We start from the raw sequence: 20,330 nt of genomic DNA on the forward strand, positions 1-20,330 counted from the left end.
TTTATTTTATTTTATTTTATTTTTTATTTTATTTTATTTATTGAGATGGAGTTTCGCTCTTGCCCAGGCTGGAGTGCAATGGCGCAATCTTGGCTCACTTCAATCTCTACCTCCTGGGTTCAAGTGATTCTCTTGCCTCAGTCTCCCTAGTAGCTGGGACTGCCGGCACGTACCACCACACCCAGCTAATTTTTGTATTTTTTTTTTAGTAGAGAAAGGGCTTCACCATGTTGGTCAGGATGGTCTCAATCTCTTGACCTCGCGACCCGCCTGCCTCGACCTCACATAGTGCCGGAATTACAGGCGTCAGCCACCGTGCCCAGCCCTCTTGGTCTTGTAGAAGTGTCTCAGTTGGATTCAGTCATGGGCCGAGCTAAACACCAAGTTTGGGGAGGTTTAATTACTGTCACTTGAAACCCTAACCTCAGCCTGTTCACCTACAATGCTTTTTTCACTTTCAGAGGCAGCAGAGCTAGTCATCTCCCAGGTCGCATGAATGGAGGTGATCACTCAAATTTTTTTCACTTGGGCAACCCTGTCTCCTTTCTCACCCCAGGTGGCTAAAGCAGTGACCCAGGCTCTGAACCGCTGTGTCAGCTGCCTACCTGGCCAGCGCGATGTGGATAATGCCCTGAGAGCAGTTGGAGATGCCAGCAAGCGACTCCTGAGTGACTCGGTAGGAGGACGGTAGGGGGTAGGGGAACGTAGGAGTCAAAGAATGCCAGGCCTCTCCTTCCTCCCTCTCGGTTGTCCTTTGACCCTGACTTCCCAGATCTGTCCCCTTTCATTACTCCCAGGCTATGTGCCCACCTTTTCAGCCCTCCTTTACAAAACTTCTCCCTGCATCAATCCCATTCTTCTGTCTGACTTCCCCTCTCACCCTGCAGCTTCCTCCTAGCACTGGGACATTTCAAGAAGCTCAGAGCCGGTTGAACGAAGCTGCTGCTGGGCTGAATCAGGCAGCCACAGAACTGGTGCAGGCCTCTCGGGGAACCCCTCAGGACCTGGCTCGAGCCTCAGGCCGATTTGGACAGGACTTCAGCACCTTCCTGGAAGCTGGTGTAGAGATGGCAGGCCAGGCTCCGGTATGAAGAGGCAGAGGGTCTTAGTGGTTGAATGGTTCCCACTAAGGGTTAGATAGGAGGCAGTTGGGTGACCAGTCCTGACTTGCTCCTGGCTCCCTTCCCTCCCCAGTCTCTAGCACTACTTGAGTGTCTGGGAAAGAAGATCCCTTTTAGAGACAGATAAGAAAGGACAGGACAATGCATTGACCTTGTCAACTTCAACAGAGCCAGGAGGACCGAGCCCAAGTTGTGTCCAACTTGAAGGGCATCTCCATGTCTTCAAGCAAACTTCTTCTGGCTGCCAAGGCCCTGTCCACGGACCCTGCTGCCCCTAACCTCAAGAGTCAGCTGGCTGCAGCTGCCAGGTAAATAGTTGCTGACATGCCCAGCCCTGGACTGTGTGAGAGAGACTGGGGAGCAGGCAGTTCATGAGAGCTTCCTGGCTTAAGAGTGGCTATAGGCAGGCCAGGCGCAGTGGCTCAAGCCTGTAATCCCAGCACTTTGGGAGGACAAGACGGGCGGATCACGAGGTCAGGAGATTGAGACCATCCTGGCTAACCTAAAAAAAATACAAAAAACTAGCAGGGCGAGGTGGCGGCGCCTGCAGTCCCAGCTACTCAGGAGGCTGAGGCAGGAGAATGGCGTGAATCCGGGAGGCGGAGCTTGCAGTGAGCTGAGATCCGGCCACTGCACTCCAGCCTGGGCGTCAGAGCGAGACTCCATCTCAGAAAAAAAAAAAAAAAAAAAAAGAGTGGCCATAGGCAAAAGATAAATATATAGGACCCAGAAATGATGACCTGTTCACCTACTCACTCAACTTTCTGTCCCTCCCAGGGCAGTAACTGACAGTATCAATCAGCTCATCACTATGTGCACCCAGCAGGCACCCGGCCAGAAGGAGTGTGATAATGCCTTGCGGGAGTTGGAGGTAGGCACATGGCAGGCTGATGGCATTGAGGTTGAGGGAAGTGTTCTGGTTTTGGGTCTGAGGGAGGTGTCTTGGATCTCACTTTGCCCTCCCTCTACACAGACGGTCCGGGAACTCCTGGAGAACCCAGTCCAGCCCATCAATGACATGTCCTACTTTGGTTGCCTGGACAGTGTAATGGAGAACTCAAAGGTCAGCACAGCCAGGAACTCGGAGGAGAGAGGGCAGTAGGATGGAGCTAACCAGATGCTGCCCTGGGGTTCTGAGAACACGCTCTGACTCCCTTGATGTCCTCTGTTCCTCAGGTGCTGGGCGAGGCTATGACTGGCATCTCCCAAAATGCCAAGAATGGAAATCTGCCAGAGTTTGGAGAGGCCATTTCCACAGCCTCAAAGGCACTCTGTGGCTTCACTGAGGCAGCTGCACAGGTTATTTTCCTGAGATGGGTTCCTTGAATGGCCCCTACTTTCTTCACCCATGTCCTCTCAGCCTGACATACCTGTAGATAAATCAAGAAGTTTATGTTTGCAAAGCCAGCTCTGTGGTATCTGGGTTGTCCTCCTGAAGTGGAGGCACTTGTCAGCAATTACTGAACATCAACAGTTCTGATTGCTGTAATTCCTGAACCCTGGTACTTTGGTTAGGATTACACTGCCCAACCATGAGGCCTTTTCCAGCTGGCTTTCTCAAAATTTACTAATTAGCTTATACAAACCATTTTTTCATGTAATTACTACTTTTTTTTTTTTTGAGACAGAGTCTCGCTCTGTTGCCAGGCTGGAGTGCAATGGCATGATCTCTGCCAACTGCAAGCTCCGCCTCCCGGGTTCACGCCATTCTCCTGCCCCAGCCTCCTGAGTAGCTGGGACTACAGGCACTTGCCACCACGCCTGGCTGATTTTTTGTATTTTTTTTTTTTTAGTAGAGACAGGGTTTCACCATGTCAGCCGGGATGGTTTCGATCTCCTGACCTCATGATCCTCCAGCCTCGGCCTCCCAAAGTGCTGGGATTACAGGCGTGAGCCACCACACCTGGCCTGTAATGCTGTAATTACTACTTTTTTTTTTTTTTTTTTTGAGACAGAGTCTCGCCCTGTCACCCAGGCTGGAGTGCAATGGCGCAGTCTCGGCTCACTGCAAGCTCTGCCTCCCAGGTTCATGCCATTCTCCTGCCTCAGCGTCCCAAGTAGCTGGGACTACAGGCGCCCGCCACCACGCCTGGCTAATTTTTTGTATTTTTAGTAGAGATGGGGTTTCACAGTGTTAGCCAGGATGGTCTCGATCTCCTGACCTTGTGATCCTCCCGCCTCGGCCTCCCAAAGTGCTGGGATTACAGGTGTGAGCCACCGCGCCCAGCTGTAATTACTACTTTCTTAAAATAGTACTAGTGACAAAATTTCTAGTTACTTGAGTCATCACTTAACTTTGCCTTTTTCCACGTTATCAAGCATAAAACTACCTATTAACTCTAAAGTATTTTGCTTTAGTATATGAATCCTTAAAACAAACTGGCATGAGAGTTCGCCTCAGACTGTTTTCCCTGAAAGCCTACCATCCTAGCCCTCCATCTCCACCACCTCCCTGTGCACTGTCAGAATGGGCGCCTTGCTCTAAGTGGCTTGAGTTGTTTTTTTGTTTTTTTTTTGTTTTGTTTTGTTTTTTGTTTGTTTTTGTTTGTTTGCTTTTTGAGATGGAGTCTCACTCTGTCGCCAGGCTGGAGTGCAGAGGCACAATCTCGGCTCACTGCAACCTCCGCCTCCTGTGTTCAAGAGATTCTCCTACCTCAGCCTCCCAAGTAGTTGGGACTACAGGTGTGCGCCACGACACCCGCCTAATTTTTGTATTTTTAGTAAGAGGGAGTTTCACTAAACCTCTTTGTTGTTTGTTTGTTTTTTCCCCCCAACTTCTGAAAATGCATAGAGGAAAAAGCAAAGCTAATGTGTATTGATTGAAGTATGAATCAAACATTAGGATGTTGTTTCCATCATAAAAATGGCTTTTTAATCCCTCCCTTCCCTTTCCAAAAATACCTGATGCATGGAGGTGCTGTAAATGTGAATTAGCCTAATAACCTTCATCAGTTTTGAACTGTCTTTAAAAGAGGCTTTGCTTGTGTGCACAAAGGTGTATATTTGTATTTCACTCTTAAACTTTTTACTGCTACTTAAAGTAAGCCATACCTTTTACTCTAAGACCCAGCATACACAAACATATCTAAATAGAGATTTGATAAAAACCCTTGTTACATAGTTTTCCTTTTGATTAACTTTTTTAATCTTCTGAAATGCTTGAATGTACTTAATGAAACAGGAGAGTATTTTTTTTCTTCTTTACAGTATAACCATAGTTTGCTAATGTATCTCCACTCATAGAGAACTCTGGAAAATAAGCCCTCTTCTCTAAACTTACCTCTGCTGTCTTTGGCCCTGCTATCACTATTCATTTCCCACCTGCAATCTTTATTCCTCACCCCAACCCCCTTTTCTCTTCCTAGGCTGCATATCTGGTTGGTGTCTCTGACCCCAATAGTCAAGCTGGACAGCAAGGGCTGGTGGAGCCCACACAGTTTGCCCGTGCAAACCAGGCAATTCAGATGGCCTGCCACAGTTTGGGAGAGCCTGGCTGTACCCAGGCCCAGGTAACTCAAGGGAATAGGGACCACAGGCAAGTCTGGGAAAGGGCAGACCAACCCCGTGGAGTAGAGGGAGGTGAGGCATGTGGGAAAGAAGGCAGGGACCCATCTCTGACCTTGCACACACGGCTTCTCTTTGAGTAACTGTCTTTTTCTGCCATGGGTCTCATCATTTTTCAGTTACTGCTAAATTCACAACTTCTCTGTAGATGTTCGAGCTTACTGTCCCACCGGCCCTCTTATGGCTTCTCCGTTAGTATGTCTTTCCTCTCCCATGCCCAGTTCATCTTTGGGTGTCTCTGTCTCCTAGATCTTGACTTTTCAGGTGACTCTGTTTTTCCTGTTTTGACTCCCCAGGGTATTGCTCTCCATCCTCTGACCCTAAAATGGCTCCTCCTTGGGTATGTACACCTCCTTCCTGCCCTCATCGTGGCTCTTCCATGTGTCTCCTCAGGTGCTCTCCGCAGCCACCATTGTGGCCAAACACACCTCTGCACTGTGTAACAGCTGTCGCCTGGCTTCTGCCCGTACCGCCAATCCTACTGCCAAGCGCCAGTTTGTACAGTCAGCCAAGGAGGTGGCCAACAGCACAGCTAATCTTGTCAAGACCATCAAGGTTCCCAGTGCTTGAATTCCCAGCCTCTCCTTGAACTGTCCCATCTTCTCTCCCGAGTCCCCCAGTTATTCTCTGAGGCCTTCTACCAAATCCCCTCTGCCTGAGCCCAAACTCTTTCTGTCCAGACTGACCACCTAGCCTCTCCCCAAATCCTTTAAGTCCCAGGAAGGAGACCTGCACTTCACTTCCTATACCCCCTATGCCTGCATCCCAAGTCCTAAGAGCCTCTCTGTCACTTCTAGGCGCTAGATGGGGCCTTCACAGAGGAGAACCGTGCCCAGTGCCGAGCAGCAACAGCCCCTCTGCTGGAGGCTGTGGATAATCTGAGTGCCTTTGCGTCCAACCCTGAGTTCTCCAGCATTCCTGCCCAGATCAGCCCTGAGGTGAGGCGATGTGAAGGGGGATCTGACGGGCCAGCTTATCACCTCATCTTCCAGGGAATCCTGAGACTTACCTTCCTGCCTCCCCTCTCCCCAGGGTCGGGCTGCCATGGAGCCTATTGTGATATCTGCCAAGACAATGTTAGAGAGTGCTGGGGGACTCATCCAGACAGCCCGGGCCCTCGCAGTCAATCCCCGGGACCCCCCGAGCTGGTCAGTGCTGGCTGGCCACTCCCGTACTGTCTCAGACTCCATCAAGAAGCTAATTACAAGCATGAGGTACTGAGGGGTGGAGAACCATTGTGGCTGGGGGGCACATATTGTGGCAGAATGGAGGATGGGCACTTAAGTGCAATTAGATGGGATGGTGTTGGGAGGATACAGGGGAAGGATAGGCTGGCCTTGCACTAGGGGATGTTCTTGGTGTTGGAGCCCCTGATGTGTCTGCAGGGACAAGGCTCCAGGGCAGCTGGAGTGTGAAGCGGCCATTGCAGGTCTGAACAGTTGTCTACGGGACCTAGACCAGGCTTCCCTCGCTGCAGTCAGCCAGCAGCTTGCTCCCCGTGAGGGAATCTCTCAAGAGGTGAGGGGGAGAGGGTTATATGGAAAGATGTGTCTAGGAAGAGAAATGTCAGACTCAAAGAAGCTGGGGGATCATGGAGCGGCTTCTTAGGAACGTCAAAGGGCTAGGATGTACCAAGGCGAGTTAGGGTATTCGGTATGAAAGGAAGAGCAGTTCTGTGTAGCCAGAGGGTCCTACTGCAGGTCACGATCAGGGCTAAAGTCCACTTCCTCCCCAGGCCTTGCACACTCAGATGCTCACTGCAGTACAAGAGATCTCCCATCTCATTGAGCCACTGGCCAATGCTGCCCGGGCTGAAGCCTCCCAGCTGGGACACAAGGTACCTACGGAGACTCATGGGAAATCCCAGGGAGTAGGGTGAGAAAGGGGACCTGACCCCTAGTCCAACCCCTTGCCTCAGGTGTCCCAGATGGCCCAGTACTTTGAGCCGCTCACCCTGGCTGCAGTGGGTGCTGCCTCCAAGACCCTGAGCCACCCACAGCAGATGGCGCTCCTGGACCAGACTAAAACATTGGCAGAATCTGCCCTGCAGTTGCTATACACTGCCAAGGAGGCTGGTGGTAACCCAAAGGTATTGAGGGTTGGGAGGGAGGAGCTATTACTAGCAAGAGGCTGGAGAAACAGGAACAACAGAGCTCTTCTCCTCTCCCCACAGCAAGCAGCTCACACCCAGGAAGCCCTGGAGGAGGCTGTGCAGATGATGACAGAGGCCGTAGAGGACCTGACAACAACTCTCAACGAGGCAGCCAGTGCTGCCGGGGTCGTGGGTGGCATGGTGGACTCCATCACCCAGGCCATCAACCAGGTTAGAGTCTTGGGGTGCCTGTGGACACTGAGGCTACCCTGGGCCAGAGCCTGCAAGCACAGTGGCAGAGACCCTAACAGTCTTTCCCTTTCCCTGTCCTCCCCCCTCAGCTAGATGAAGGACCAATGGGTGAACCAGAAGGTTCCTTCGTGGATTACCAAACAACTATGGTGCGGACAGCCAAGGCCATTGCAGTGACCGTTCAGGAGATGGTGAGTTTGGGCGAGTGCCAGAGGACTGCCCTCGGAGAGCTGACTTCGGATATAACTTCACTCCTTCCATTATCACCAGGTTACCAAGTCAAACACCAGCCCGGAGGAGCTGGGCCCTCTTGCTAACCAGCTGACCAGTGACTATGGCCGTCTGGCCTCAGAGGCCAAGCCTGCAGCGGTGGCTGCTGAAAACGAAGAGGTAAACATGGAGGCAGCTCTGCCCTGCCCCCTGCCCCTTGTTCCTGATGTGTCAGTGTCTAGGGCTGTCCCACCCCCACGCTCTCTGGTCTTTCATAGAAAGGGGAACAGCCTCAGGGCCACTCTGCTGAAGACTAGTGAGGCTCTGGGTAGGGACAGAGGATCAAAGCCTTCTTCAGTCACGGGTACAAAGGAGACAGCTCAGAATCTGGAGCCTTCCCGGACCTGCCTCTCTGGCTTCTGCTGACCCTCATCTGGGCCTACGGCTGCCGCTCTGCTGTGCTGCCAGTCCATGTTCTTGTTCTTTCTTGCTGCAAGGCCATGAAGCTCTTCCTTACCTAAGCCTCTAGCTTTCCAAGAAAGCAAGTAATTGGATCTTAGTAGAACACATGTAATCCCCATCCTCAAAACCCTCCATAACCCCATGCAGGCCACATGGTAGTCCACAGCCCTCTGATTCTAACACTCAAGCATAAAGTGCTCCTCCCCTCCTCCCCACTGTGCTTAACACAATCCTCACCACTTAGTGCCTGCGTGCTACTGTTTTCCATGTGTAGAAGGTTACCTCCTGCCTAAAGCACATGAAACCAGAAACGTCCTTGTGCTGGGAACTTTCTCTCTCTGCTGCTTTAATCTACAATGCATGTTTTTTCTATGTCCTTAGTGACTTTTCCAAGCACAGTGGTACCCTGAGTGCCCCTTGTAAAATCCATCTCTCTTTCCCTCGGCTCACAGATAGGTTCCCATATCAAACACCGGGTACAGGAGCTGGGCCATGGCTGTGCCGCTCTGGTCACCAAGGCAGGCGCCCTGCAGTGCAGCCCCAGTGATGCCTATACCAAGAAGGAGCTCATAGAGTGTGCCCGGAGAGTCTCTGAGAAGGTGACAATGCTCATCCCTGCAGATGGTGGGACTGCCTCCAAACTCTGTAGCCTTTGCCATCCTCCTCCAGCCCTCTCAGCCCTCTCCTCTTGTCACTTCTCCCAGGCATGGGCAACCTTTCCATTTCACATGGCACCTTCCACAGTCACCATGTGACTTTCCCTACCCCAGGTCTCCCACGTCCTAGCTGCGCTTCAGGCTGGGAATCGTGGCACCCAGGCCTGCATCACAGCAGCCAGCGCTGTGTCTGGTATCATTGCTGACCTCGACACCACCATCATGTTCGCCACTGCTGGCACGCTCAATCGCGAGGGCACTGAAACTTTCGCTGACCACCGGTAAGACAGGACCTGGGCCTAAGGGAGGCAGACAGGTCAGGGCATGGGGCTGGAAGAGGCAGGATAGCATTCGCTGGAATACGGAAGACCTGGACCAGGCACCTTGGACAGGCTAGAGTGGGTAGGGGAGATCTGACTAAGCTGGGCCCTCCTTCAGGGAGGGCATCCTGAAGACTGCGAAGGTGCTGGTGGAGGACACCAAGGTCCTGGTGCAAAACGCAGCCGGGAGCCAGGAGAAGTTGGCGCAGGCTGCCCAGTCCTCCGTGGCGACCATCACCCGCCTTGCTGATGTGGTCAAGCTGGGTGCAGCCAGCCTGGGAGCTGAGGACCCTGAGACCCAGGTAGCGACCTGATGCCCCTAATTCCGGCTGGAACCACTTCCTGTCCCACTTCTTCCTCCCATAGACCAGAGCCAACCCTCTCCCATACAGGTGGTACTAATCAACGCAGTGAAAGATGTAGCCAAGGCCCTGGGAGACCTCATCAGTGCAACGAAGGCTGCGGCTGGCAAAGTTGGAGATGACCCTGCTGTGTGGCAGCTAAAGAACTCTGCCAAGGTTAGAGAGAATGAGAGCAACATCAGGAGGGGCACTGGATTAACGTACTTCCTCCTGTTCCTTAAAATCATTCCTCTACACTCCTCTGATACCTCCAGGTGATGGTGACCAATGTGACATCGTTGCTTAAGACAGTAAAAGCCGTGGAAGATGAGGCCACCAAAGGCACTCGGGCCCTGGAAGCAACCACTGAACACATACGGCAGGAACTGGCGGTGAGAGAGAGTCTGGGGCATCAGGGACTAGAGTCAGAGAGAGGGATCCTGAAAGCCTATGAACCTGTGCCACACATATACTCACAGACGGAGTCACACACAGTCTTCTCTCTCATCTATTGCCAGACTTTTTTTTTTTTTTTTTTGAGAAGGGTCTCGCTCTGTAGCCATCCTCCTCCAGCCTTCTCAGCCCTCTCCTCTTGTCACTTCTCCCAGGTGTGGGTAACCTTCCATTTCACATGGCATCTTCCTCAATCACCATGTAACTTTCCCTACCCCAGGTCTCCCACGCCCTCCTTCTAGAGTGCAGTGGCGTGATCTCGGCTCACTGCAACCTCCACCTCCCAGGTTCAAGCAATTCTCATGCCTCAACTTTCTGAGTCACTGGGACTACAGGTGCATACCATGCTGGCTAGTTTTTGTATTTTTAGTAGAGATGGGGTTTCACCATGTTGACCAGGCTGGTCTAGAACTCCTGACCTCAAGTGATCCTCCCGCCTTGGCCTCCCAAAGTGCTGGGATTACACCCGAGCCACTGTACCAGTGAGCTACACTCATGTCTGTCCCCTACCCACTTGTTTATTCTTTAGCATTTGACAACTGTCTTTTCACCACCCTCCCTCTTTCTCCAGTCACTAGTAGCCTCTTAATTGCCACATTCAGTGGCCACTTCTTGGCCTTCATCCTCTTCAAACATTTCCAAAGCATCTGACTCTGTTAACAAGCCTCTCTTTGAAATTCTTTCTTCCACCAGGCACGGTGGCTCATGCCTGTAATTCCAGCACTTTGCAAGGTTGAGGCAGGTGCATTACAAGGTCAGGAGTTCGAGACCAGCCTGGCCAACATGGCGAAACCCCATCTCTACTAAAAATACAAAAATTAGCTGGGCATAGCGGTGCGCGCCTGTAGTCCCAGCTGCTTGGGAGGCTAAGGCAGGAGAATCGCTAGAACCCAGGAGGCGGAGGTGGCAGTGAGCCAAGATGGCGCCACTGCACTCCAGCCTGGGCGACAAAGCGAGACTCCATCTCAAAAAAAGAAAAAAAAGAAATTATTTTTTCCCTTGGCCTAGATACTGGCTTCTCTCTTGTTTCTCGAACATCATTGAATCACCTTTAACCTAGTAAATGTAGAAGCCTTCCCAGGGTTGTACAAATAGCCTTCTTTCTCTCTTCTCTTCTTTGGCAAGTTTAACCACTTTCATTATTATTCTGTAAGAAGCAGACATCCAGTTCTGAGTTGAGCTATTTTCAACTGCCTGTTTGACATCACCACCTAGACACAGTGCCTCTGAACCATGACATGGTCCTCCTAATGGTGGGAACACCCTTGCAATCATGAAGATTCCATCTCAGTCATCTTTGACTTCACCATCTTAGCCACTATATCCAGGCTATTGCCATGTTCTTTCATTCTTCCTCCCTGGTGCCCTGTCCGCACTCTGGTTCACACTTCCATACTCTACTGCACTTTGGCTGTGGCACCAGCTTTCTCCCTGGTCTCCCTGATTCCGGTCCCTGCCACTCTCCTCTCTCCCTAGTCATCTTTCTGATTTCTAAATTCATCTTTCTAAGGTTCTGTTTTCACCTTTACTTGAAGATGTCCAAGTTGGAACTCTTGACTTTCTGCCTCCCATACCTGGTCCTTTCCTGGTCTTCCGCCATCTCAGTAAATGGCACCTTATAGTAACTCGGTTCCTAAAGCCAGAAACCCAGCTTCAATATATTAGACTTCTCTCTTTCTCTCATTCCCCACATCTAAGTTTTGTTAGTGCCCCTTCCAAATACAGCTCATTTTCTCTTTTTATCTCCCACCACTACCACACTGTCCAAACCGTCATCAGTCCTTAATTGGATTTATACGGTAGTCTCTATCCAATCACCGTGCTTCAACACTTGCCCCCTCCTTTGTACACAGTAGCCAGAATTACATTTTTAAAATATAAATTAGAGCTGGACATGGTGGCTGATGCCTGTAAAATTCCAGCGCTTTGGGAGACTGAGATGGGAGGATCACTTCAGTGAGTTCAAGACTAGTCTGGACAACATAGCAAGATACTGTCTCTACAAAAAAATTTAAAGATTAGCTAGGCAAGGTGGCCCACGACTGTCCCAGCTACTCATGAGTCTGGAGGCAGGAGGATCCCTCACGCCCAGGGGTTCAAGGCTACAGTGAACTATGATCACTCCAGGGCACTCCAGCCTGGGTGACAGAGCAAGACCCTGTCTCAAATATATATTAGATTATGTCACTTCACTACTTAAAACCCATCAGTGATGACCCTGCTTGCTTCTCCAATCTCATCCTACTCTCCTCCTTTTTGCGCCCCATCCTCCTGCCCTGTCAGTTCTGAGAACATGCCAGGCTCTCACCTGTTGCAGGCTCTTCCACTCACTTTTCTCCAGCTTTTTGAACACTGTGCTCCTTCCAGTTCCTCAGGCTTCAGCTTCAGTGTCACCTCCTCAGAGGGCCCTTCCCTGACCACCTATCTGAAATAGTTCTCATCACAGCACTCTTTTTAAATTCTCTCATAATCCAAATCACAGTCCTCAGTTTTACTGCTTGTTTACTTATTACCTGTGTCCAAAACCAGAATGTAAGCTCCGTGAGAACAAGGAGCATCCCTAGCCCCTTGCATAGAATCTGCCACCTAGCTGATCTTTAATAAATGTTTACAGATTGAACCCATACATCAAAATATTTTATGACTTTCACATATTATGTAAAATTCTAAGTTTGTCAGTGTGATATTCAAGGCCCCAATAACCTTTTCTTCACCATTCCTATATTCCAGAACATTCCTTGATATTTTCCCACTTGACATCTTGGTTGTTCATGTCCTACCATTTACCTAAAATGCCCTCCTATCATCTTTTATGCATATCTGTTACGGCCCAGCTCTGCCTCTCACCCCTTCAAGGTTTCTCTCTATTTTGGGAATGAAAACCCAGCCAAAAGCCACTTTTGTAATTACTTTTGTGATTTCAAACAAACAAACTCCCCAGTTGCTTCATTCAGAAATGATAACCAGCTGCCTTCTGTTACATTCACTGTGATGTGTGAATGTCTGCACCAATCACATGCACACAGAGTTCTACACTGTCTCATAGTCTCAGCCACTGTAAAATCTTTCTTTTTGTTCTGCCCCCACAGGTTTTCTGTTCCCCAGAGCCACCTGCCAAGACCTCTACCCCAGAAGACTTCATCCGAATGACCAAGGGTATCACCATGGCAACAGCCAAGGCCGTTGCCGCTGGCAATTCCTGTCGCCAAGAAGATGTCATTGCCACAGCCAATCTGAGCCGCCGTGCTATTGCAGATATGCTTCGGGCTTGCAAGGTAGAAATCCCTGAGGCATTTCCGTGAGGCAGCTTTGGGGCAGAACATAGTGGGAAAGAAACTGTAGGGATCTGGGATCCTAAAACTAACATTACTCTGGGGACAGGAAGCAGCTTACCACCCGGAAGTAGCCCCTGATGTGCGGCTTCGAGCCCTGCACTATGGCCGGGAGTGTGCCAATGGCTACCTGGAACTGCTGGACCATGTGCTGCTGGTAAGGGAGGGCGTAGCTTGCTCCTCATACCAGCCTCTGAATACACAGGCCTCTTCCTGCAGGCCTCACACCCTGCTCTCTGTTTTGCTCAGATCTCCTCCCTACCCCACCTTCTGTTTCCCAAATCTGTTCTCCTTTCCAAGTCTCCCTTTCTCCCAGGCCCCATCTTTCTTATCATCTTTGGTTCTCCCAGTCACCTCTTCCTCTTCCTCTTTTTTCTCTTCCCTTCCCACCTGATCACCCCCTTCTCTACCTTCGTCATCTCTTCTTTCATCTCATCATTCTCCTTGCTCCTTGCAGCCGGTGAGTGACACAGCCCCACTGTCTCCATCATGTGTGAGGTGTGATGCATGATGTGTGCTGGGATAGGCAGTGTGGTGTTTGAGAGCTGTGGTGTGGAGTGCTCTAGGGATAGGGGTGAGGGGGCCATGGTCTGCCCTATTTCATAGATCAGGGTAGACCCTAAAATATGATGCTCTTTGTCCCCTGCCCGCTTCTTGCCCAGACTCTGCAAAAGCCAAGCCCAGAACTGAAGCAGCAGTTGACAGGACATTCAAAGCGTGTGGCTGGTTCCGTCACTGAGCTCATCCAGGCTGCTGAAGCCATGAAGGGTGAGGGGTGACCAGGGACAGGGATGGATGGAAAACCCTTATCATGGTGTGATCTCTGCTTCCTGGCTGGATAGCTCTGTGCTAGCCTCTGCCCATAGTCCCCACAGGTGCCAGGGCCTGATGACTAACCATGCCCTCTGGTGCTTTTGACCTCTCCACTCTGCCTTAGCCTCTTTCCTCTTCCCTCATCCCACTAGGAACAGAATGGGTGGACCCAGAGGACCCCACAGTCATTGCTGAGAATGAGCTCCTGGGAGCTGCAGCTGCCATTGAGGCTGCAGCTAAAAAGCTAGAGCAGCTAAAGCCCCGGGCCAAACCCAAGGTCAGTCCTGCTCCCTTCCTCTTCCACCCTCACCATGGCAGAGTGTCCCCACCTTCAGCCCCATCTCTGACTTCACATCTCTCTCTGCAACCTTTGCCTATTGCAGGAGGCAGATGAGTCCTTGAACTTTGAGGAGCAGATACTAGAAGCTGCCAAGTCCATTGCAGCAGCCACCAGTGCACTGGTAAAGGCTGCGTCAGCTGCCCAGAGAGAACTAGTGGCCCAAGGGAAGGTGAGTGCTTAAATACCCACAAGAATGGGGACGGGTCGGCACTTTGATGTCCGCACCCACATTCATAGCCAACGAGTCTTTGAAGTGAGGAAAATGCAGGTCTAAGCAGGCTCTTCTCCTTCCTGCAGGTGGGTGCCATTCCAGCCAATGCACTGGACGATGGACAGTGGTCCCAGGGCCTCATTTCTGCTGTAAGTGCAATACCCGCTAGGTCTCTTTCAGTTTGAGAGATTTGAAAAGGCTAGAGTGGGGATGGACCAGGGCAAGGGACATATTTTTAAGCAAACTCTCCGTGCTTTAGGCCCGGATGGTGGCTGCGGCCACCAACAATCTGTGTGAGGCAGCCAATGCAGCTGTGCAAGGCCACGCTAGCCAGGAGAAGCTCATCTCATCAGCCAAGCAGGTAGCTGCCTCCACAGCTCAGCTCCTTGTGGCCTGCAAGGTCAAGGCTGACCAGGACTCGGAGGCAATGAAACGACTTCAGGTGAGAACCCTGACCCATCCCATTGTCCCTTGGGCTATACTGCTTCCAACTGTCACTCCCGAGATATATGTTTCTATGAGAGAATTGAGGGACTGTCTCAACTGGGACCCTACCTGAGTTCTCAACTTAGGCCACTTTCTTTCTGCCCAGGCTGCTGGCAACGCAGTGAAGCGAGCCTCAGATAACCTGGTGAAAGCAGCACAAAAGGCTGCAGCCTTCGAAGAGCAGGAGAATGAGACAGTGGTGGTGAAAGAGAAGATGGTCGGCGGCATTGCCCAGGTGAGCTTCACCCCAGACACTGAGGGATGCTGTCAGGAGGGCAGTCACGTTGTCTGCACTGGTCCCAACTTCCCTATGCCCCTGCTGTACATCCTCACTGAACTCAGTCCCTGATCTCCACCCTCAGATCATCGCAGCACAGGAAGAGATGCTTCGGAAGGAACGAGAGCTAGAAGAGGCGCGGAAGAAACTGGCCCAGATCCGGCAGCAGCAGTACAAGTTCCTGCCTTCAGAGCTTCGAGATGAGCACTAGAGAAGCCGCTTCTATTTAATGCAGACCCAGCCCAGAGACTGTGCCTGCCACTACCAAAGCCTTCTGGGCTGTCAGGGCCCAATCTGCCCAACCCCAGCACTCCCCAAAGTGCCTGCCAAACCCCAGGGCCTTGCCCCGCCCAATCCCGCAACACATCCCCTGTGCCCTCCCTAACCCCAAGTGCCTTCATGCCCTAGGGCCCCCCAAGTGCCTTCCCCTCCCCAGAGTATTAACGCTCCAAAAGTATTATTAACGCTGCTGTACCTCGATCTGAACCTGCCAGGGCCCCAGCCCACTCCACCCTGCCAGCAGCTTCCAGCCAGTCCCCACAGCCTCATCAGCTCTCTTCATCGTTTTTTGATACTATCTTCCCCCACCCCCAGCTACCCATGGGAGCTGCAGTTGTAAGCCCCAAACAGGTCATGTTCCAATAAAAATGATTCTACCTACAAGCTCTGCCTGGCTTCAAGGGAGACAGAAGATTTCTCCCAGGGCAGTAGGGGAGAGAGTGGGGTTGAGTTCTGTCACCCTCCTTGATCCGGCTTGAAATGGGAGAGAAGACTTGGCAGTCTGCCCCTGAGGTCCCTTCCTCCTTGCACCCAGACCCCTAAAGTTATCCACTGGGGAAGCTGTGCCTGAGAAGTCATACTCCTGTTATCCTCACCTCACTGGCCGGCACCTAAGCCTCACAAAGTTGTTCTGCTGCTGCTGAGACAGCAGCTACTACAGCTGCTTGTGGCTACCAGGACATTCTGTTCTTCATGACTACTCAGGGTATGTCAACAAATCCAGTCCTTGACCAAATTCAAATTTTCAAAAGAAGCTTTGCTAAAAATAATAAGCCTGTAAGTGTCTGAGCCTAAGAGAACTATGGCCACAAAATTGATTGAAGCCATTAGCAAACAGAAAAATCCCAACTTGAGGCTGCCTCCGGTAGGCGCCGCTCTTGATTGGGTTGGGGCACTCCTGCCTAGAGAATCACTAAAAGGGAAAAGCTTGACCCAGGTGTGAGAATTTATTGTTAGAGGGGCAGAGCTCCCCTAGTGGCCAGGCAGGTGCTAGCAGCCCTGTTCCAGCCGCCCTGCTAATCTGGTGGGTCAGTGGAAGGAGGCAGTCCCGAAGATGGATGCTGTGTGCTTCCACGTCCTCATCCACCCACTCTGCCCATAATGCATGGACTCTCTGACAGTCGTCTTAGGTTGGCCTCTATTTTCATGAATGATTCTTTAGTCAACACTACTGCCCAGTACATTATTTCCTCAAGTGGAACACAAACACCACCCATCTGCTACTAACACCTTCTACTCCCACCACATTAGGGAAAGCTTGAAGTAGATGGAATGTAGCTGGTACGGTGGCTCGAGCCTCTAATCCCAGCTACTTAAAAGGCTGAGGCAGGAGGACTGCTTGAGACCAGGAGTTCAAGGCTGCAGTGAGCTATGATGGTGCCACTGTGTGCCAGCCTGGGTGACGGAGTGAGAGCCCTTCTCTAAGAAATAAAGTAGATGAAACTCTAGGACAGCCCATTAGAGATGGTGCCAACTTCCTACCGTCACTCCTATCACCTGTGATTCATTCATTTAATATTTACTAAGCCATGCTTGTGCTAAGCACTGGAAAATTTAGATGTATTATCACTTCTCTGACGCAGAGGACTGGCAACTCCAGTACATACTGCAGGGGCTCCCTAATCCTAGATTCAATGTCATAGTATGAGTTGAGGGCCTTGGAGATCAAATCCCTTCTACAACCTCCCTGACAAGTGGTAGTCCAGACTCTGAACTCCAGCTATGAGCCCAGGACAGCTGCTTACTCCTGTTACCATTTCCTTGTCATGTCCTCAGGAACTGGGACCAATCACGTACTTCTCACTAGTGATACCTTGGGAGCCGTCTGGGGAGAGGCTTTAAAACCCATTAGACCAGCAACTCTTCAAATGTGGTCCTCAGACCCCTAGGGTTCCCTAAGACCTTTTCAGGGGTCCATAGGTCAAAATTATTTTCATAACAATACCAAGACATTATTTTTCTTAACTGGGGATGGTAGCGCACACGTGTAATCCCAGCTACTCAGGAGGCTGAGGCACCAGAATTGCTTGAACCTGGGACACAGAGTTGCAGTGAGCCGAGATCACGCCACTGCACTCCAGCCTGGGCAACAGAGCAAGACTCAAAAAAAATGTACTTGATGAAGTAAAAAAAAATTTTTTTTTTTTTTTTTTGAGACGGAGTCTCGGTCTGTAGCCCAGGCTGGTGTGTAGTGGCATAATCTCGGCTCACTGCAACCTCCACCTCCTGGGTCCCCGTTCAAGAAATTCTGCCTTAGCCTCCTGAGAAGCTGGGATTACAGGCACATGCCACCATGCCCAGCTAATTTTTGTATTTTTAGTAGAGACGGGGTTTCACCATGTTGGCCAGACTGGTCTTAAACTCCTGACCTCGTGATCTGCCTGCATCAGCCTCCCAAAGTGCTGGGATTACAGGCGTGAGCTACCACGCCCAGCCTAAATGTATTAATTTAATTAAACCTTAATCCTGCAGGAAAAGTCTTTTCAACATTCTGTCTGATAAAGTGGGAAGTAAGTATGCATAAGGCATTTTGCATACCAAGGTATGATGGTTTTCAGGAGGAAATAACTTAGACCATTCTTTGAGTTCTGAGCTGAACTAGCTGCTTGGTTGTGGAATGCCACGTTTACTCAAAAGAATGACCGACAAACTGGTTATCAGACTTAGGTAGCTGGCAGAACTTTTATAAAAAGGAACAAAGTGAATCTGTCACTTCAGGGAAAAATCTGACAGTGTTTGTTGCCAATGATACAGTTCAGGCTTTCAAGTGAAAAATCGAATTTTGGAACACTTGGATTTGCTACATGAGCTTCACAGCTTTCCAAAATTTAAAACTTAAAGACTTTACTGTTCTCCAATATAATACTATGAAGAAAAACAAAGACTTTACTGTTGAAACCTATTGTGATTTTTTATTTAATTTTATTTATTTATTTATTTATTTGAGACACAGTCTTACTCTGTTGCCCAGGCTGGAATGCAATGGTACAATCTCAGCTCACTGCAACCTCCACCTCCTGGGTTCAAGCAATTCTCCTGCCTCAGCCTCCTGAGTAGCTGGGACTACAGGTGCCCACCACCACACCCAGCTAAGTTTTTGTATTTTTAGTAGAGACAGGGTTCTGCCATGTTGCCCAGGCTGGTCTCGAACTCCTGAGCTCAGGAAATCCACCCACCTCGGCCTCCTAAAGTGCTGGGATTAAAGGCACGAGCCACCGCGCCTGGCCTGAAACCTATTGTGATTTTTAAAATAATGTATAATGAAACATTAATATTTGGAAGATTTGCATAGCTCAGTGAATCAATTATTTTCCATATGACCAATGCACGATGTTACAAAATCATGCATGGGTAAAGATCCAATGAAGGTGCAGTTCAGAAAAACGGATTTTTTTGTTGTTGTTGTTGTTGAGACAGAGGCTTGCTCTGTCACCCAGGCTGGAGTGCAGTGGTGCAATCTCGGCTCACTGCAACCTTCGCCTCGCAGGTTCAAGTGATTCCCCTGCCTCAGCCTCCCGAGTAGCTGGGATTACAGGCGTGTGCCACCACCACACCCGACTAATTTTTGTAGGTTTAGTAGAGACAGGGTTTCACCATGTTGGCCAGGGTGGTCTCAAACTCCTGACCTCAGGTGATCCACCCACCTTGGCCTCCCAAAGTACTGGGATTACAGGCGTGAGCCGCCGCACTCGGCCAAAACAATGGATTTTAGTTTAACAGTATAAAAAGGTCATTGCTATCGTTTCAGGTTCTACATTGCAACTGCCCCTTAAGAAAATGCCAATTATCAGCGAGGCACAGTGGCTCAGGCCTGTAATTCCAGCACTTTGGGAGACTGAGGCAGGAGGGTAGCTTGAGCCTAGGAGTTTGAGACCAACCTAGGCAACATAGTGGGACACCATCTCTATTTAAAAAAATAAAAGAAAAGGCCAGGTATGATGGTGCACATGTGTAGTCCCAGCTACTGGAGGAGACTGAGGCGGAGAGAACACTTGAGCCCAGAAGGTCAAGGCTGCTGTGAGCCAAGCTGTGATTGTGTCACTGCACTACAGCCTGGGTGATAGAGCCAGACCTTGTCTCAAAAAAATCATAAATAGGCCAGGCCTGGCATGGTGGCTCGCACCTGTAATCCCAGCACTTTGGGAGGCCAAGGCAGGCAGATTACTTGAGTTCAGGAGTTCGAGACCAGCCTAGCTAACACAGTGAAACCCCAACTCTACTAAAAATATAAAAAATTATCCGGGCATGGTGGCTGGCGGCTGTAGTCCCAGTTACTCAGGAGGCTGAGGCAGAAGAATGGTGTGAACCTGGGAGGCGGAGGTTGCAGTGAGCCGAGATTGTGTCACTGCACTCCAGCCTGGGCGACAGAGCGAGACTCCCTCTCAAAAAAACAAAACAAACAAACAAAATTACAACAGTTAGCTGGGTGTGGTGGCTTATGCCTGTAGTCCCAGCTATTCGGGAGGCTGAGGCAGGAGAATCACTTGAACCTCGGAGGCGGAGGTTGCAGTGAGCTGAGATGGCCCCGCTGCACTCCAGCCTGGGTGACAGCACAAGACTCTGTCTCAAAAAAATAAAAAACAAATAATAATCATAATAATAAACAGACCAGGCTTGGTGGTCTATTTATTATTCCCAGCACTTTGGGAGGCCAAGTCAGACGGATCACTTGAGGTCAGGAGTTCGAGACCAGCCTGGCCAACATGGTGAAAGCCCGTCTCTACTAAAAATACAAAAATTAGTTAGGCATGGTGGTGCATGCCTGTAGTCCCAGCTACTCAGGAGGCTGAGATAGGAGAATTGCTTGAACCTGGGAGGCGGAGGTTGCAGTGAGCCAAGATCGCACCACTGCACTCCAGCCTGGGCGACCAAGCGAGACTCTGTCTCAAAATAAATAAAATAAGTAAATAAATAAATCTTTCCAACTGCTTACCTGTTGTGAGACCGCATTTTCTTCATATGTCTCAGTAACCAACATATAGCAACAGATCAAATATGAAGGAGATATTGAGAATCCAGCTGTCCCCTTGGAAGCCAGAGAGTAAAGAGATTTGTAAAAATGTAAAATAATTTCCATACTCTCATTAATTCGGGGAATGGGAATATAGTTACCTTTCATTT

The 20,330-nt window shown here is 50.2% G+C and overlaps 1 protein-coding gene across 1 annotated transcript in view; it reads left to right on the plus strand.

Annotated features, from left to right (window-relative positions):
- Positions 1-15,593, plus strand: part of TLN1 (talin 1) — a 36,502-nt gene extending 20,909 nt beyond the window's left edge. Inside the window, exons 28-57 of the mRNA XM_011950438.1 lie at positions 557-676; positions 888-1,085; positions 1,290-1,429; positions 1,899-1,992; positions 2,095-2,184; positions 2,298-2,420; positions 4,487-4,630; positions 5,079-5,240; positions 5,483-5,623; positions 5,718-5,899; positions 6,071-6,203; positions 6,421-6,522; positions 6,604-6,774; positions 6,859-7,008; positions 7,119-7,220; positions 7,300-7,419; positions 8,154-8,300; positions 8,472-8,638; positions 8,796-8,979; positions 9,070-9,195; positions 9,294-9,410; positions 12,561-12,746; positions 12,853-12,960; positions 13,466-13,571; positions 13,769-13,893; positions 14,000-14,125; positions 14,254-14,316; positions 14,427-14,609; positions 14,760-14,888; positions 15,016-15,593. Coding sequence (XP_011805828.1) covers positions 557-676; positions 888-1,085; positions 1,290-1,429; positions 1,899-1,992; positions 2,095-2,184; positions 2,298-2,420; positions 4,487-4,630; positions 5,079-5,240; positions 5,483-5,623; positions 5,718-5,899; positions 6,071-6,203; positions 6,421-6,522; positions 6,604-6,774; positions 6,859-7,008; positions 7,119-7,220; positions 7,300-7,419; positions 8,154-8,300; positions 8,472-8,638; positions 8,796-8,979; positions 9,070-9,195; positions 9,294-9,410; positions 12,561-12,746; positions 12,853-12,960; positions 13,466-13,571; positions 13,769-13,893; positions 14,000-14,125; positions 14,254-14,316; positions 14,427-14,609; positions 14,760-14,888; positions 15,016-15,141 — 4,065 coding nt within the window. The 3' untranslated portion in view covers positions 15,142-15,593. The remainder of the gene's footprint in view (positions 1-556; positions 677-887; positions 1,086-1,289; positions 1,430-1,898; positions 1,993-2,094; positions 2,185-2,297; positions 2,421-4,486; positions 4,631-5,078; positions 5,241-5,482; positions 5,624-5,717; positions 5,900-6,070; positions 6,204-6,420; positions 6,523-6,603; positions 6,775-6,858; positions 7,009-7,118; positions 7,221-7,299; positions 7,420-8,153; positions 8,301-8,471; positions 8,639-8,795; positions 8,980-9,069; positions 9,196-9,293; positions 9,411-12,560; positions 12,747-12,852; positions 12,961-13,465; positions 13,572-13,768; positions 13,894-13,999; positions 14,126-14,253; positions 14,317-14,426; positions 14,610-14,759; positions 14,889-15,015) is intronic.
- The last annotated feature ends 4,737 nt before the right edge of the window (positions 15,594-20,330 follow it).

The sequence above is a fragment of the Colobus angolensis genome, unplaced genomic scaffold (assembly GCF_000951035.1).
Source record: "Colobus angolensis palliatus isolate OR3802 unplaced genomic scaffold, Cang.pa_1.0 Scaffold308, whole genome shotgun sequence".
Classification (NCBI taxonomy): Eukaryota; Metazoa; Chordata; class Mammalia; order Primates; family Cercopithecidae; genus Colobus; species Colobus angolensis.